The following is a 17,027-nucleotide window of genomic DNA, read 5'->3' as shown; positions in this document are numbered from 1 at the left end:
CCATTTTACCTGTTGTGTTTTTGCACCAGAAAGGAATGTATAACTGTTGTAATGCATAAATTCATTCCTTAAATGTTAGCCATTGCCTATCCACCATCACACCTTTTAATGAAGATCCTCAATCTTTCTTAGCCAACTCATGCTTCGTTGTTTCCTTTGTTAAGATTTAGGACCCTAGTTTCAGGTTGTACTACTTCACTTTCCATCCTAATGAAGAATTCTATCATGTTATGGTTACTGTTTCCTAAAGGACCCTGCACAACAAGATTATTAATTAAGCCCTTCTAATTGCACAATACCAAATCTAGGATAACATGTTCCCTAGTTCCTTGACATACTGGTCTAAAAAACCATCTCGTACACACTCCAGGAATTCATCCGCCATAGTATTATTGCTAATTTGGTTTGACCAGTCTATATGTAGATTAAAGTCACCCATGATTACTGCTGCACCCTTGTTACATGAATCTCTAATTTCCTGTTTAATGCCATCCCCTACGTTATTGCTACTGTTGGGAAGCCTATAGATAACTCCCACCAATGTTTTCCATCCCTTGTTGCGTCTTAGCTCTGCCCATACACACTCTACATCTAGATTTTCTGAGCCAATATCGTCTCTCACTATCGCACTGGTTTTATCCTTAACTAACACCTCCTTTTCCTTTTTGCCTGTCCGTCCTAAATATCGAGTACCCTTTGATATTCAGTTCCCAGCCTTGGTCACCCTGCAGCATTGTCTCTGTAATTGCAATTGTATTGTGCCCATTTACATCTAGTTGCGTTGTTAATTCGTCTACCTTGTTGCGAATGCTCTGTTGATTCAGATACAGTGCCTTTAGACTTGTCTTTTAATATTTTTACGCACCTTTTTAGTACTATGGCCCTATTTGCTGTTAGCCCTTGTTTTTTCTGCCTTTCACTTTTCTGTCTTTCATTCCTACTTTTGTTTCCCTTTGTGTCTCCCCGCTCAGGTTCTCATCCCCCTGCCATTCTAGTTTAAACCCTCCCCCACAGTACAAGAGAATACCCCTGCGAGGATATTGGTCCCGGTCCTGCTGGGGTGCAACCCGTCCAGCTTGTAAAGGCAGGGAGGAGAGGTTGCAGACTGGTGGAGGAATGACCAACATTAAGGTGCTAACAGACTTTGAAAATAGAGTCATACAGTGGCCGGTGAAGATCTGGACCATTCCTGTGTTGATGGTGAGGTCAGCACTGCTCAACCAAGTGAGGCTCCAGCAGTGCAACATCCATCAGACAACCATGCTGTGAGTGATGTATCCTGTTTCACAGGCCACTGCCATGCACTAATTATCTCTCCTTGCTTTTGCAGGCAGATCTGGGAAATGACCGAGGATGTCCACAACCCAGGTCCACGATTCAACCCCCGAAGACACCTCAGAAGAGGAAACTGCTGAAACCCCAATTAAAAAGGTGTCAAAGCGCTCACCCACACCCTCCACCAGTGCAAGGACCAACACCTCGGTGAGACCAAGGTTTAGAGTAACCTCGGGGTCACAATATGGTGAGCACATTGTGCTGTCTGATCCACAGCAGGCAGCAAAAGGGACTTCCTAGGTTTCCAGCACTCAGAGGATTTCTGGAAGCCAGAACTCTGCTGAGTCCGAGTCAGATGACGAGCCTCTGGACTCGGTCATACCTCAGATGCTGGGGCTGCAAATGCAAGCTGGGGAACATCAGGAAGGGTTGTCCGCGGCACTCCTCAGATTGCAAGGCACAATGGAATAGTCAGTCCGCCTTCAGTCTGAGGTCATAGCGCCAGCATGCCAACGCACCGAAGTCAACACTGGTAGGATGGCAGCCGCCATGGAGACCTTGTTGACGTCACTCCTGCATTGCTGCGCGGGCTGAACTCCATCGCTAACGCCATAGTTGGCCTCCAACAGCAAGTATGCGAGAGAGGCATGGGGCAGCTCGATCTCACTCCAGCTACCCCTTCTCCTCCCAAAGGGAGGGGGATCAGCAGGCGCACACCCTGGGGCTATCCACCCAGGTGACTCCAGGAGTGTCCAGCCCATCCCAATCTATTCTTCCTGTGACCACAGCAGTTCCAGCTCCACAGGCCAAGGAGGGTGCGACTGAAACATAGCAGAACCTCGAAACCATGCTGGGGCTCTCCAGGCCTCAGTCCTCCAGAGGACACCCGTCAAGGTCATCACACACACAGGGTGTAGCAGTCAGCAGGCTGCCTCCACCTGTGATGTGGATGTCAGGGGAGCACCAAGACGTAGCGGCAGGGTTAGTAAGGTTAAGAAAATGTAGCTGCACAGCCTGGGTATGGGTGTTAATCACTTGTACATAATGTTCACTATTGTAAATAAACTCCCAAGAATGTCTCCCTGCAATTTAGCTCCTTGTCATGATGAGCGGTATTCATGGCACAAGATAAAGGCAGTCCAGGGCCTCTTCCTTGTCCAGTGTGTAACCTTCAGACCAAAGTGATGGTCCGCCTCACACTCACTGGACACATTACTGATGCCTGCACCTTGATGGTGCTTGTTATTGCTGCCAGAGTGTTGTGGACAGGTGTCACAGAGTCCCGTCATTCTCACTTTGTGTTCTCAGCACCTTTGAAGTGGGGCTGGCCCCCTATCGCATCAGCATCTGTGACCGGTGACACTGTGCTGCTGAAGGGGTCAGGTGCTGAAGGCTGACAAAGGATCAGGTGCATTTGAAGTTTCACGGCTGCATCTCGATAATATGACCCTGATCACAGAGCGCAAGCAAGCTGCCCTTGGCCAGGCAGGAGTCAGACATTCACCGAGGCAATGTGAAGATTTATGAAGTATCCTCACTGCAAGTCGTCATTATCCTCCTGGAATCTAGTGATTATCAGGGCCTCCGTTGCGTCTCCATGACAGGGGCCTTATCACAGATGGGATGTGCACTGCTATCAGCCAGACTGGAGCCAAATGTTTACAGATGCAGTGTAAGGATATATAGTGTCTCTTCACTCCGTGATGCCATCCTCCTTCATGAATCTAGCAGCTAAGAGGGCCTCCCAAGCACGCCTGCCACGGCTGGCCAGTGCAATGGCCTTATCGTCGTCATCGTTGTTTTCAAGGACCGCCTCACCCTTATCCCCGTCGACATCCTCCTCATCGGAGGAGACCTCCAGCTCCTCCATCTTCTCCTCAGCCAGCTCCTCTCTCCATTGCAGCGCCAGGTTGTAAAGGGCGCAGCAGGCGACGACGATGCATGACACCCTCTGTGGACTATATTGCAGGGCTCCACCAGACCGGTCCAGGCACCAGAACCTCATTTTCAACATTCCAATGACTTGCTCCACCAAGTTGCGAGTAGCAGCATGAGTCTTGTTATACCTTCGCTCTGCTGCAGTCTGAGGCCACCGCATGGGTGGTGTCAGCCACATCCTCTGCAGGTAGCCCTTGTCCCCAGGAGCCAACCCTGAAGCCTCTGTGGACCCCGAAAGATGTTAGGGATCTGAGACCTACTGAGAATGTAGGAGTCATAGGCGCTCCTTAGGAGCTGTGCGCATACCTGTAGGATGCGTTTGTGGTGGTCGCACACCAGCTGAACATTCTGTGAGTGGAAGCCCTTGCGGTTGATGTAGTTGATTGCCTGTTGCCATGGAGATCTGAGCACCACATGAGTGCAGTCGATGGCACCCTGCACCTGTGGAAAACCTGAGATCTGGGCAAATCCCAGTGCTCTGGCATCCTGGCTTTCCTGGTCCCGGGTGAAATGCACAAAGTTGTGTCCCTTTGCGAAGGTGGCATCCGTGACCTCATGGGTGCATTTGGGCATGGAGGCTTGTGATATCCCACAGAGGTCACCTGTGGAGCCACAGGCATAAAATTGAGCGCTGCGGACACTTTCATGGTCACTGGCAGTGGATTCCCTCCAATGTCCCCATGACGCCAAATCCTGCAGCAGGTGGGAAATGTGACCGACATGTTCCCTAGACATGCACGGTCTTCAGCGACTATGATTCTCGGTCATTTGCAGGAACAATAAGCACTGTCTGTAGACCCTGAGTCGAGCTAGGTGCTGGTCAGCGGTGCTCGCTGTGGCTCGTGAGAGCCCCAGCCTCCCCTACTTCATGAGGGTACAGATCCTCTGACCAGCCATGTGCCTCTGTCACTCTCTTCTCCTTCATCTCCGCTCTCTGTAATCCATGAGGCATACAACTAGTTCGCTAGACTCCATGCTCCTGATGTACTCCTCCTGCAGTATGATACAGAGAGATGCATACGTTAGCTTGGGTGTCCTAAGAAAATCTCTTGGTTAAGTCTGAAGGCCCCTTAATGCATCCCAGAGAGTACTGGCCACCACTTGGATGGCCAGAATTTAGTGCGCTGCATGGCTGCCCGAAACCCCACCTGCCTCCACCCCATTCCACCTGACCGATTGGTGGCAGCTTCGCCCACTGGACTGCATGCTGTGCTCTCAGCTCAGGCACATGCAATCTCCTAACCTGCACTGCAAGGCTGCACTGTTAGCTTGAACCATAGAGGAGACTGGTCCAAACTGGGGTGATTATCATGGCAAGGGGCTATGAGCACCTCCACCAGTGTCTGCTCCACAGCCAGCTTTCGCAAGGAGATTGTACAACGTGTGCAGGTGTACAACTGCTCTGCAGTCCATTAAAACACTCATTAGTTTGCAGCCTGTGCCCAAGGGGTGAAAGATTTGGAGCGCTTGGTGGCACTTTCATGCCTCTGCATTGCTTGAGTGGGCAGATAAGCTAGAGGCCCAACTCCAAGCATGTCACTGTGGCTGCATCTGAATTGTCCCTGTGGAGGAATAGCTACTTTATACTTTATACAAGGTTTTGCTGATGCGTGGCCGCTTCTCTCCACCCCCCACCCCCACCACTGCCCAGCATGTGCTTGTGCACTGCCATCAACTGGAGTGCAGCCCTTGTTTTCCCCCCACCTCCAGTTCACCTCAACCGCAGTGCCCACCCCCCCCCCCCCCCCCCGCCCCCCAACTTGCCTCAACTGAAGCCCGTGCCCCAGCACCGCACAGTCAACCAGCCAGGAAAAAGCAACTTGCCTGTGCCCTCGCCTGAAAGCGCAGCATCTCAACCTTGAGGTCCAACAGGCGACCCTCATGATTGCTGTGCAATGTTACTGTGCACTCACCTCCGAGTTCCCTTCCAAGTCCAGCTCGCCAGGTGCACGCCTTATAAATGCTGTTGTGAAACACAGCAGTGTGGCGCTTGGATGATCCAGCCTGGGGGCATGAGTCCGTGAGCTGGGCTGATAATGATATGCACATGTATCACAATGTGGTTCCCAACGTCTGGCAGCAGGAAATGCGGCCCGCCATCGACGGGCAGAGTGGTCGATTGCAAATGCGTTTCACGGTGGCGTGAAACCAATTTTTGGCCTTCCCGCTGTGTTTTCTGCTCATGCCCCGCCATGACACCCAGGCCAGCGAGCACAGAAAATTCCATCCTCAGTAAATTGATACTTTCAAGACTGAACCTGGTAGAGTTTTGTTAGATCAGAGCAGCAAGGGATGTGGACAAAGGTGGGAAAGTGGAATTGAGGTACGAATCACCTACAATATCAGTAAATTTTTGATCTTTGCTTGTTCCCTGGAAGAGTGGGGTAATGTATTGATGTGACTTAAGTACAATTATAGTATCCAGTAAACTTTTACATTTATATTTTGTCATTCTGAGATCTTGCCATAGGTGTCAATGTTGCAAAATTTAAAGCTTAGAAGAATTTTACTGAAATTGTTTTATACATGAACATTTGTAAGAGAGGTGCTTCCTGTGTAAAAATTAAAGGTTAGAAGGCGTAATTAAATAATTAGCATTATGTTTAACAACAGGCTGGATGGGCCATTAGATCTTTTCCTGTCTATAATTTTTCGTATGTGTGTCAAATCATTTGCTCACATTTGTAATCCACTGATTCCCTGTTTAAACTGCAGCTGGAAATTTAGATTGGTTTTAAATATACAGCTATTTCATTCCAAATTGTAGTATCAAAAAGGAAATATAAGTTATATACTCTTACAATGGTTTGAAGTACTCTCAATTACTAAGCTTATTTATCGCATTAGGTCTATATTCTCTTTTCATTATAAAGCTTAAGTAGGTTTTAAAGTATTTTATGGGGCAAAATAAAAGGCCTTTTCTCTGCAGTGAGTTATCCAAAATCTGGCCTGAGAGTCTGGATGTTTGAGAACTGATTCCTGTCCATTCTCTTTTACTCAAAGTAACACTCAGGGAAAGTATTGCTATAAATTCTGTCTGTATCAAGAAACAGGACATGCCACACAAGTAAACAAGTTCCAAGTGTAATACTAAACTCAGCATTTGATGCTGCAAGCAAAGATTACAGTAATAAACTTTCTTACTGTTGTTGCTTGTATGGCTGTGCACCTCCTTAGTAGGCTACAATGTTAATTTCTTTACAATTTATTTCTTATATACCTATATTTACTGTACATGGATCATGGACATTTTGCAATGAGCTGCCAAAATAACAGTGAGTTTAATATGCATACATTATCAATGTAAATTGTCCAGAAACTTCTAGTGGGGAAGAGATGCCCCATGGATTGCGAATTGCTACAAGTTACTGGACACTTTGCACTGCTCCGCCATTAGCCTTGCACAATCGGCAGCTCCCCCCTCGATCTTCCTGTGAGTTTCAAGAAATTGCTGCATTTTCCCATTCTTTCCCAATTCAACTGGTGACAGAATGTTGGAGCAGTGTTTAATAGCGTGAGTAGCTTTTTAATAATAACATTTATGTTCCTACAATGCCACTCAACCTCTTCGGCTCAGAAAGGGAACATCTGAGACTGGGAGATTGCAATGAATGCTATTTCTATTTTCAATGCTGAGATAACTTAGGTTCTGAAAGGATGTTGGCCAGTCGGATAGTTCTGAACTCAGCCAGGAGGCAAATCATTTGGGTGGACCAGGGGCATGACTGGGTTCAGTTGTGGTCACTCACTTTAGGCTGTTAATTTGTTTAAACTATTCAGAGGTTATTGATTGTCATAAGAAAATACATTTTAGTGCTAACTTATTTAATAAAATAGACTATATTTAATGTAGTATTTATTAAGGATGCTTACATATGGTAGCTTTATACAGTGAGTTGGATTTTACCTCAGGCTTCGGGACTCTGACGTCAGGATGTAATGGGGGGACATGAGCCACACTTCCTGGCAGCAGGACTGACTCAACAATATTCCCAGAGTTGACCACTCAATTGACTCCCTCCTAGCTTGTCGTGCTATTAAGGTGGGTGAGCAGCATGTAGATACTGCCAGCTTGATCAGACATCTGGCAGCTTTGAAATCTTGGCAGTCCCACAGTAGGTGGGCACTGATGAGGCTGCTTGGAAAACACAAGAGTGCTTGAAGATTGAGGCGCCCATGGAGAGGAAGTTTTAATTTAATATTCTGGATGCCTGAGGGTGAAGCCACTACAAGAAGAAGGGGAACAACCCCCACCACTGTTGTCCCCCTCCACCACCATCCCCCCACCCACCCCAGCAATGGAGTACTGGGTTTGCGGGGATGCCTTTCCTCCCCGAGACTCCTCCTTTGAGGAATGGAGCTCTGGCTCTGATTGCTCCCTGAGCTGGTGCAGGAGGGCCGCCTCCATGAAGCTGGAGCCTCCACACACAGTAGGGGCTGTCCTGCCCCAGGGGCGCAATCCTGGCCATTTAAATTTAAATTGTCTGCCCGCCAGAGGGAGGACACCCGGGCCATCGCTAGGAAACCTCCCTGGTGGTGGTAATCCATCAGGGATCCCTGCCATTTTACTGAGCTTCCCCTCACCACTACCCACTCCACCCCACCCTCCTTACTCAACTCACCATCGCAGGCCCAAGGAAATTCTACCCTATCTGTTTTAATCATTGAACAATAGAATACCAGCTCCTGTAACAACACTATTGTTCTTGAACATTAATCCATCTGTTAAAATGGAATTACAATTTATCCACTTTACAATCCACATATCCATTAGATAATACTGAGATATACAATTTTGTGATGTGAGAAAACTTTAGTTTTTCCCTGTTTTGGATGCTTTAGCAATAGCATTTGGTGACAATGATATAGAGTAGAGGTTTAAAGATTTACATAGATTACATAGGGATTACATAGCATTTACAGCACAAAAACAGGCCATTAATCTCAATGGGTATATGCCAGTGTTTATGCTCCACACAAAGTTCTTCCCACTTTATTTCACCTCACTATCACTACATCTTTCCATTCTTTTCTTCCTCATGTACTTACCCAGCTACCCTTATATGCATTTATACAATTTATCTCAACCAGTCTGTGTGGTAGCAAGATCTATATTCTCACCACTCTAAGTAAAAATGTTTCTCTGGAATTCCTTGTGGTATTTCTTAGTGACTATCTTATATTTATGATCCATAGTCCTGCATTACCTTACTACGGAACATATCTCCACATCTATTCTGAGGAGCCACTTCATAATTTTAAATATTACTATTTTCACTTTTTTTTCAGACCAAAGAATACCAACCTGTTTAGTCTTTTCTGATAGTTGTACCCCCTCAATTCGGGTATCATCCTTAGAAATGTGTTTGCCCTTTCTTCAGTGCTTCTCTGTCTATTTAGTAATGTGTGCAATAATATTTTGTAATTTCTATCAGTGCTGTGCACAACATTTGCGTGGTCTGTCATGTTTTTATAATGATATAAGGCACCAATCACTCTTAAGGACTTGTGTAAACACATTGTGGGCTCATTTATTTAAACTAGGTACATGGGAACGTTTATGCAAAGGTAGAAAACTTGAAGACATCTGTAGCAGATATATGTGTTCTGTGTTCTGCTCAAAGGCCAAAGTGAAACTAAGGATGGAATCATCCCAGATTTGCACTAAGTGTAGTAGTGGGCATGAAAAACAGCATTTTATCCACCAGCCACAATGGCGAGTTTTCATGCCATATCATCTGCTTCCTGCCTTATTAATTATACAACCACAGGATACATGCTGTCTCGCTGGCGGGCAGCCTCTGAATCGCTCTCCACGGCATTACCTCACAGTTTCCTCACTCCGGGTGCCATATCTAAACTGCAGCCACACACATAGTTCTCAATGCTTGCAGCCCAGGACTGCTCCAGTGAAGACATGGCCCTGAAAGCCAAAGAGAGTTCAGTGACCTGTCACTGGAATGCCTTTTGGAGGCTGACCATGATGTCCTCCAACCCCACTCTGGCCACAGGAGGCCCAGCAGTCTTACTACTCCGGTTTGGGAGGAGCTGGCAGTGGTGGTTAGTGCGAATGCTGCACAGCAGAGGTTGGCCATCGATCCATGTTGTACCTGTACTTAATCTTGCTGTCACGCTGTTTGACCACTGCTGAGCACTATGTTGTGTTTTCATAATGGCATAAAGGTACCAATCACTCAAAAGGTATTGTGTCAACATGTTGTGGTTCATTTATTTAAACTAGACACATGGGAACATTTACACAAAGGCAGAAAACTTGAAAACATCAGCAGCAGAGCTGTGTATGCTGTGTTCTACTCATAGACCAAAGTGAAACTGAGACTGGATCACATGACACATTTCCTTTCTAGTGATGGCATGCTGCCAACCCTTAGAGGAATATTACAGCATGATCTAACAAATGTTTTTGAAGTCTATTTCTCTAAAATTGAATCCCAGTGCTTTGTTGCATTTCTAATAGCTTAGTTAACCAGTGTTGCTATTTTTAATGATTTGTGATTCTGTACCCCTAGATCACCTAGATAAAGAGCAGGGTGGCGTGTTGAAATGGCAAGCGGCAGGGAGGTCTGGGTAACTTTGTCCTTTTGTCTGTGACATATTTTGGTTTTCTCCACCTATTACTGGCTGCTTGTCCCAACAACCACCACCCCACCCCCACCCCCACCCCAACTTAAACCAGCTTATATTTCACCCCTTTCCTATTTTTACTTAGTTCTGTTGAAGGGTCATGAGGACTCAAAACGTCAACTGTGCTCTCCTCCGCCGATGCTGCCAGACCTGCTGAGTTTTTCCAGGTATTTCTGTTTCTGTTTTTGTTTTGGATTTCCAGCATCCGCAGTTTTTTACTTTTATCTCTGTGTTTAATTGACTGCCACTTCTCTTCAAGAAATGCCTACCTTGAAGAAGTTTTGTGCTACTCTCCGTCAGGATTTTCGTATCTCTCTTTTGCCTTGTTCACCTTCATTGCTTTCCATTTCTCTCCTGGTGTTTGACAAGGTATTTACTAAAACCCACTTTCACAGCCATATTTCCTTTCTCAGTGACTGTCTCCGTCTCCGACTCACCCCACATGGATTTCAACTGAAATTCCATCCCTCATGTTTCGAACCCACCCAGGATTACAGGTATCTCCGGGACATACAACGTTCCTCGGACTGCTGTTCCCGTCGCATTCTGAGATCCACACTCAGTGCCATGCGCCGCCATAAGAACACACTCGACCTCTCCCTCCAGCAGCACCGCCGCACCCTTTTTCAAAGCTGCGCATGCCCCCAGTTTCATTTTATTCTTCGTCTCATCCGACGCCTCAACAAGAAACTTTTTCTCTTTATCTCAAGTGCTAAGGAACGCAAGCTCCAACAACTCATCGACACCAACACCCATCCAAGACCCTCCACCCCTGCCTGTCCCTCTGTCCCCATCCCGCCTTCCAATCCCAGCCCCGACCGTGTATTCAGTATACCCCCTGACCTTCCCCTCTCCGACGCTGAACGTTCAGTGCTCAGCAAAGGACTTAGTTTCATACCCTTACGCCCTCATCTCAACGAATTTCAGGCTCAGCACGATGCTGAACTCTTCTTCCGCCGCCTTCGTCTCCGTGCTCAGTTCTTTGGGCAGGAATCCTCTCCCCGTTCAACGGATCCTTTTACCCATCTCCAATATTCTCCCTCCACCAGGACCCCTCCCTCTGGATTCTTACCTTCTTTTGATCTTTTCATTGAGAACTGTCGGCGTGACATTAGTCGTCTCAATTTCTCTGCTCCTCTCACCCATTCTAACCTGTCTCTCTCTGAACTTACTGCACTCCGTTCTCTCAGGTCTAACCCTAACATTGTCGTCAAACCCACTGACAAGGGCGGTGCTGTTGTTGTCTGACGCATTGACCTCTACCTCGCGGAGGCTGAGTGTCAACTCGCAGACACTTCCTCCTACCTCTACCTGGACCATGACCCCACCACTGAACATCAAGCCATTGTTTCCAGGACTGTCACTGACCTCACCTCCTCTGGAGATCTTGCTTCCACAGCTTCCAACCTGATAGTCGCCCAGCCTCGGACGGCCCGCTTCTACCTCCTACGCAAAATCTATAAACAGGACAGTCCCGGCAGACCGATTGTGTCAGCCTGTTCCTGCCCCATGGAACTCATTTCTCACTATCTTGACTCCCTTCTCTCTCCCCTTGTCCAGTCCCTTCCCACCTACATCCGTGATTCCTCTGACACCTTATGTCACATCAACAATTTTCCAGTTCCCTGGCCCCAACCGCCTCCTCTTCACCATGGACGTCCAATCCCTCTACACCTCCATCCCCCACCGGGATGGTCTGGCGGCTTTCCACTTCTTCCTCGAACAGAGGCCCGAACAATCCCCATCCACCACTACTCTCCTCCGTCTGGCTGAACTTGTTCTCACACTTTCTCCTTTAACTCCTCTCACTTCCTCCAAATAAAAGGTGTGGCTATGGGTACCCACATGGGCCCCAGCTATGCCAGTCTCTTTATGGGGTATGTGGAACATTCCTTGTTCCAATCCTACTCCGGCCCCCTCCCACAACTCTTTCTCCGGTACATCGATGATTACTTCGGTGCTGCTTCATGCTCTCGTCGGGACCTGAAAAAATTTATTAACTTTGCTTCCAATCTCCACCCCTCCATCATTTTCACATGGTCCATCTCTGACACTTCCCTTCCCTTCCTTGACCTCTCTGTCTCAATTTCTGGTGATAGACTGTCCACCAATATCCATTACAAGCCTACCGACTCCCACAGCTACCTCGACTACAGCTCCTCACACCCCGCTTCCTGTAAGGACTCCATCCCATTCTCTCAGTTCCTTCGCCTCCATCACATCTGTTCTGATGATGCCACTTTCAAAAACAGTTCCTCTGACATGTCCTCCTTCTTCCTTAACCGAGGTTTTCCACCCATGGTGGTTGACAGGGCCCTCAAATGTGTCCGGCCCATCTCCCGCGCATCCGCCCTCACGCCTTCTCCTCCCTCCCAGAACCATGATAGGGTTGTCCTCACTTATCACCCCACCAGCCTCCGCATTCAAAGGATCATCCTCCGCCATTTCCGCCAACTCCAGCATGATGCCACCACCAACACATCTTCCCTTCACCCCCCCTGGCAGCATTCCGTAGGGATCGTTCCCTCTGTGACACCCTGGTCCACTCCTCCAACACCCCCTACTCCTCAACCCCCTCCCACGGCACCTTCCCATGCAACCGCAGAAGATGTAACACCTGCCCCTTCACTTCCTCTCTCCTCACTGTCCAAGGGCCCAAACACTCCTTTCAAGTGAAGCAGCATTTCATTTGCACTTACCTCAACTTAGTCTACTGCATTCGTTGCTCCCAATGCGGTTTCCTCTACATTGGAGAGACCAAATGCAGACTGGGTGACCGCTTTGCAGAACACCTTCGGTCTGTCCGCAAGCATTACCCAGACCTCCCTGTCGCTTGCCATTTCAACACTCCACCCTGTTCTCAAGTCACATGTCTGTCCTTGGCTTGCTGCATTGTTCCAGTGAAGCTCAACGCAAACCGGAGGAACAGCACCTCATCTTCCGACTAGGCACGTTACAGCCTTCCGGACTGCATATTGAGGTCAACAATTTTAGATCTTGAACTCTCTCCTCCATCCCCACCCCCTTTCCGTTTCTTCCCCCTCCTTTTTGTTTTTTCCAATAATTTATATAGATTTTTCTTTTCCCACCTATTTCCATTATTTTTAAATGTATTTCCACCCATTGTTTATCTCTACCTTTTAGCCCTTTTAGTATTCCCCCACCCCCACTAGAGCTATCTGTACCTTATCTGTCCTGCTTTCTACTCTTAATTGGCACGTTCCTTTAGATAATATCACCACCTTCAACATCTCTTTGTCCTTTTGTCTGTGACATCTTTTGGGTATCTCCACCTATTACTGGCGGCTTGTCCTAACCCCCCCCCCCCGCACTCCTTAGACCAGCTTATATTTCACCCCTTTCCTATTTTTACTTAGTTCTGTTGAAGGGTCATGAGGACTCGAAACGTCAAATGTGCTCTCCTCCGCCGATGCTGCCAGACCTGCTGAGTTTTTCCAGGTATTTCTGTTTCTGTTTTTGTTCCCCTAGATCACCTTGTGCCTTTACCCCATTTCGACTATAAACGTAGCTCCATGTAATACAGGCATGATTCTGTGATCTTCTGCAGCAGCTGTGCTTTCAGGAAAGTCTGTGGGCTGGATTTTACGTTTTTTGGCGGGTGAGGAACGTGGAACGGAAGTCAAGTGGTCCACCCTCTCCCAACCCTGCCATCTCAGCTTATCGAATCATGGGTCAGATGGCCAATTAGCGTTCGTCCGGCAGGAAGGAGGCCGACTAGAGATGTAAAGGGGGGCTCCACACCCAATCAGGACTGTAGGCTAGGACATCATGCGGCAAAGCGGTAATGCCACGAACAGGAAGTCAGTTACAGCTACAAGTTTGAAGGTCTCCTGATCTCTGAATCTCTATTTTTACTGAAAGCTCTAAAAAGCTAAAAAAGAGTTTTAAAAAAACATGCAGACACTGCCACCTTCACTAGCAGAATCTGCTGCTACATGCAGCTATTGTCCTGATGGCAAGATTTTTCTTCCACCCTTGTGTTGCCTCATCGTAGCTGCCATAAAACAATCCCAAACATTTTCACATGTAACATTGAAAAAGGAGCAGGCAACAAAATATTGCAGACAATTAGGTCATTAACAAGCTCAATAATTGGTTAATTAGTCATTTGAAAATGACAGGTGGACTGCCAATTTCCTCGCCCGCTCACCTTCCATTACTTCGGAGACTGGTGTAATGATATCGCGTTGCCGACCTGACCTTATGTTTGCACAGGGGTGGAGGTCGACCACCCAATTTGCAGTTATGAAAACCAGCCCTGTGCTATTTTTGAATGTTTTCTTTTTCATAATCAATGGGCAATATTTCAAACTTGGTGATTTCTCACTTAGAGACAATGCATGTTCTCTTCCTTCCTAATTCCTCTTTAAAGTGAAGCATTGTCTGTCTAGGATATTGTGTGCGTCACCCACCAAGTTTCCTTGAGCTCTTCAAGTAAACAATTAGTCACATTAGTATCCATCACAGAAGCTTCACTTTAAGCCAATATGAAGAGGTTGTAAAATGCTACATATTTCTTTCTTTATTCATTTGAAGTCACTATTATTTGGATTATGTCGCAGGATTGCAGTACACTTCCAAAAGTAAATCTAATTCAAGGGTAAAATGCAGCAAACAGTGAAAGTGGCAAAATGGTATTTGTTCTTGACTCACTGAAGAAAAACAGCTTGATAGGAAACTATAGCACACACTTCTGAAATATTCCATTTGAAAATTGGTTAATGTTTAAAATGGAGGTTGACAGCACTGATAAGAAGTACAAATAAATGGCCCATGTGTACCTACGGGAAAGTGGCTGATCCATCATCAATATTTGCTTAAAGTCAGTTAAGTAAAAAATAAAAAGTGGCAATATTTTATCTTTGTCATATTCCAAAACAAATTGTATTCTGTGTTAATGGCAATTGTAAGTGGTACTAATTTAATTTTTTTTCAGATTATTGGTTTCAGATGATACTTCCACCACATTTTATTGAATCAAAAAAGTATCCTCTGCTCATCGATGTGTAAGTGTAATTCCAAAGTCTATTCTTCCCTAAAAAAATAATCTGATGAAAGCAATGACATTTGGTACAACATATTCCTCTCTTTCCATTTCTCCTAATGTCTCATTTCAAATGCAAAAATAATGTTACTCATAGAATAGGCATTGAAAGTCTAGATTTGTGCTATGTAGGAGCTGAGGGATTCTTTCTAACAATAACTAAAGTGCATCCTCATATTGCTTCTGACTTAATTACACAATACACAAATAAGTTCTGATTCCATGGCCCTGATTTGAACTCCACTGCTCCTCCACCTGGCAAAAATCAGTCAGGATGGCAGGGGCGCAGTTTAAATGGAGCACTGGATGTGGCCGTTGTTTTGCTGTCTGCTCTGGCTGCCAGAAATTTTAAACTGTAGGTGGTAAGGACACCTATCCCAAGTTGTCAGGGTCCTCCTTAAATCAAAAGATTGGGTTCCAATAATGTCGTCAGGGCCCAATCTGCTATTTTAACTTGAGGCCTGAGAGAGTGTTAGCTTCCTCACCAGGCTAAACCTGATGGGAGCAGCACCCAGAGCCAAGTTCATTAAGGTAAGTTTTTAACACTTTATTTGCTTCTAAACAGACCATGAGGAACAGGAATGCTCCTCTGGGCCCCACAAGGAAGCCTCGAGCCTCTTCCCATTCCACTGACTTCTCAGTTGTGTTAATTAGCATGTGATAGGAAGCCTGGCCACTGAAATTTGCTTGTGCTTTGGGGTGTTTTCAATGTTATCAATGCAATGCAAATGCTAATTATTTTGTAATAATGAATGTGGTGCAGCTTTAACTTTTTTAGCCTGCCCTGCAGCATCACTGGATAAAAGATTAATTTACTCAGTTTATGGTTACAGTTACTCAATACTTGCCAATTTAAAGGCTTTGAAACTTTGCTGACAACGAATTTTCAACTTTTTTCAATCAAATCCCCTTGACTTGCATATAAAACTAATAATAAAACCAAGGTTACTATTCATTAACTTAGACTTGTTGCTGTAAATAAATCTGATGGTGAGGAACTATTAAGGGAATTGAAGACCACAGGACATTTTCATCAGATTTGATCATTTTGTTGCTGTGACTTTTTTTTCAGGTATGGAGGACCAGGCAGTCAGAAAGCTGATGCCCGCTTCTCAACTAACTGGGCAACATTCCTTGCCAGCACAGAGGGGATTATTGTTGCCAGTTTTGATGGAAGGGGAAGCGGTTACCAAGGCGACAAAATAATGCATGCAATATATCGAAGGCTGGGAACTTATGAAGTGGAAGATCAAATTAGAGCAACAAGGTGCACAATTAGTCAGAGTTAAGAATAACAAATTATGCATTACTTTTGTGTTTTAATTACCATAAATTGTTACAAGCATTCCACAAATATAAAATACTTAAAATGTTGACTTTGAAGAAGGTATTGGAAAAGTAGCTTACCTGCTCAAAAAACTAAGCAATATTTTGCTTCCTCGTAGAAAATTCATTGATTTGGGATTCATTGATGAGACAAAAATAGCAATCTGGGGATGGGTAAGTTGTCAAATTATTTGTGGTAAAAATGTGATTCCCTATAGTTCCTTTCTACATTAGGATTAGTTTTGTATTGCCTTAATGATAAAAACAAGATGCATCCTTACAGCCATATTAATTCAGCAAGACACTTTGTTCGTCAAGACGGATGTACCAAATAAAAAAGACATTTTTACTCTCCTTTTTGTTTTCTGAGCCATGAAAATGATTAATAGCAGGCTATTCAACTATAACACAGACATATTCAGTTCTTCCATTCCTTCCCTCATTCACAGACAATTTTGTGAAGGACACTGGATGGTGATCAGAAATGGAAACCCTGGCTGTTTTGTTTACCACTGGAGGCCCCCTATTACTTTTGTGCACTTCCCATTTCTCAGCAAAATCAGCTAACTTAGCACTGAAAGCGATCAAACCTGTGTCCTTCCTGAAGTGTATAACACCAAATCATATTGAGTATTGCAATTACTCATGAAACAATTGCCACTAGCTGGGTGAAATATCTTTTATTTTCAATTTATTACAGGCCAAAAAAATTAACAGTAATTAAATCGGATAATTTAAGAGTTGCTGTGGTAGTAGACATGTTATTTTTGTATTTCTT

At 45.6% G+C, this 17,027-nt stretch overlaps 1 protein-coding gene across 9 annotated transcripts in view; it reads left to right on the top strand.

Moving 5' to 3' along the window:
- fap (fibroblast activation protein, alpha) overlaps positions 1-17,027 on the top strand; it is a 111,351-nt gene that overhangs the window by 68,112 nt on the left and 26,212 nt on the right. For all 9 annotated transcript variants that reach the window (XM_078552288.1, XM_078552283.1, XM_078552286.1 and 6 more), the window contains 3 exons: positions 14,816-14,885; positions 15,996-16,190; positions 16,369-16,423. In XM_078552288.1, coding sequence (XP_078408414.1) covers positions 14,816-14,885; positions 15,996-16,190; positions 16,369-16,423 — 320 coding nt within the window. The remainder of the gene's footprint in view (positions 1-14,815; positions 14,886-15,995; positions 16,191-16,368; positions 16,424-17,027) is intronic.

This window comes from Cetorhinus maximus, chromosome 11, assembly GCF_964194155.1.
Source record: "Cetorhinus maximus chromosome 11, sCetMax3.hap1.1, whole genome shotgun sequence".
In the NCBI taxonomy this organism is placed as follows: domain Eukaryota; kingdom Metazoa; phylum Chordata; class Chondrichthyes; order Lamniformes; family Cetorhinidae; genus Cetorhinus; species Cetorhinus maximus.
This window is presented reverse-complemented; position numbering and strand designations above follow the sequence as displayed.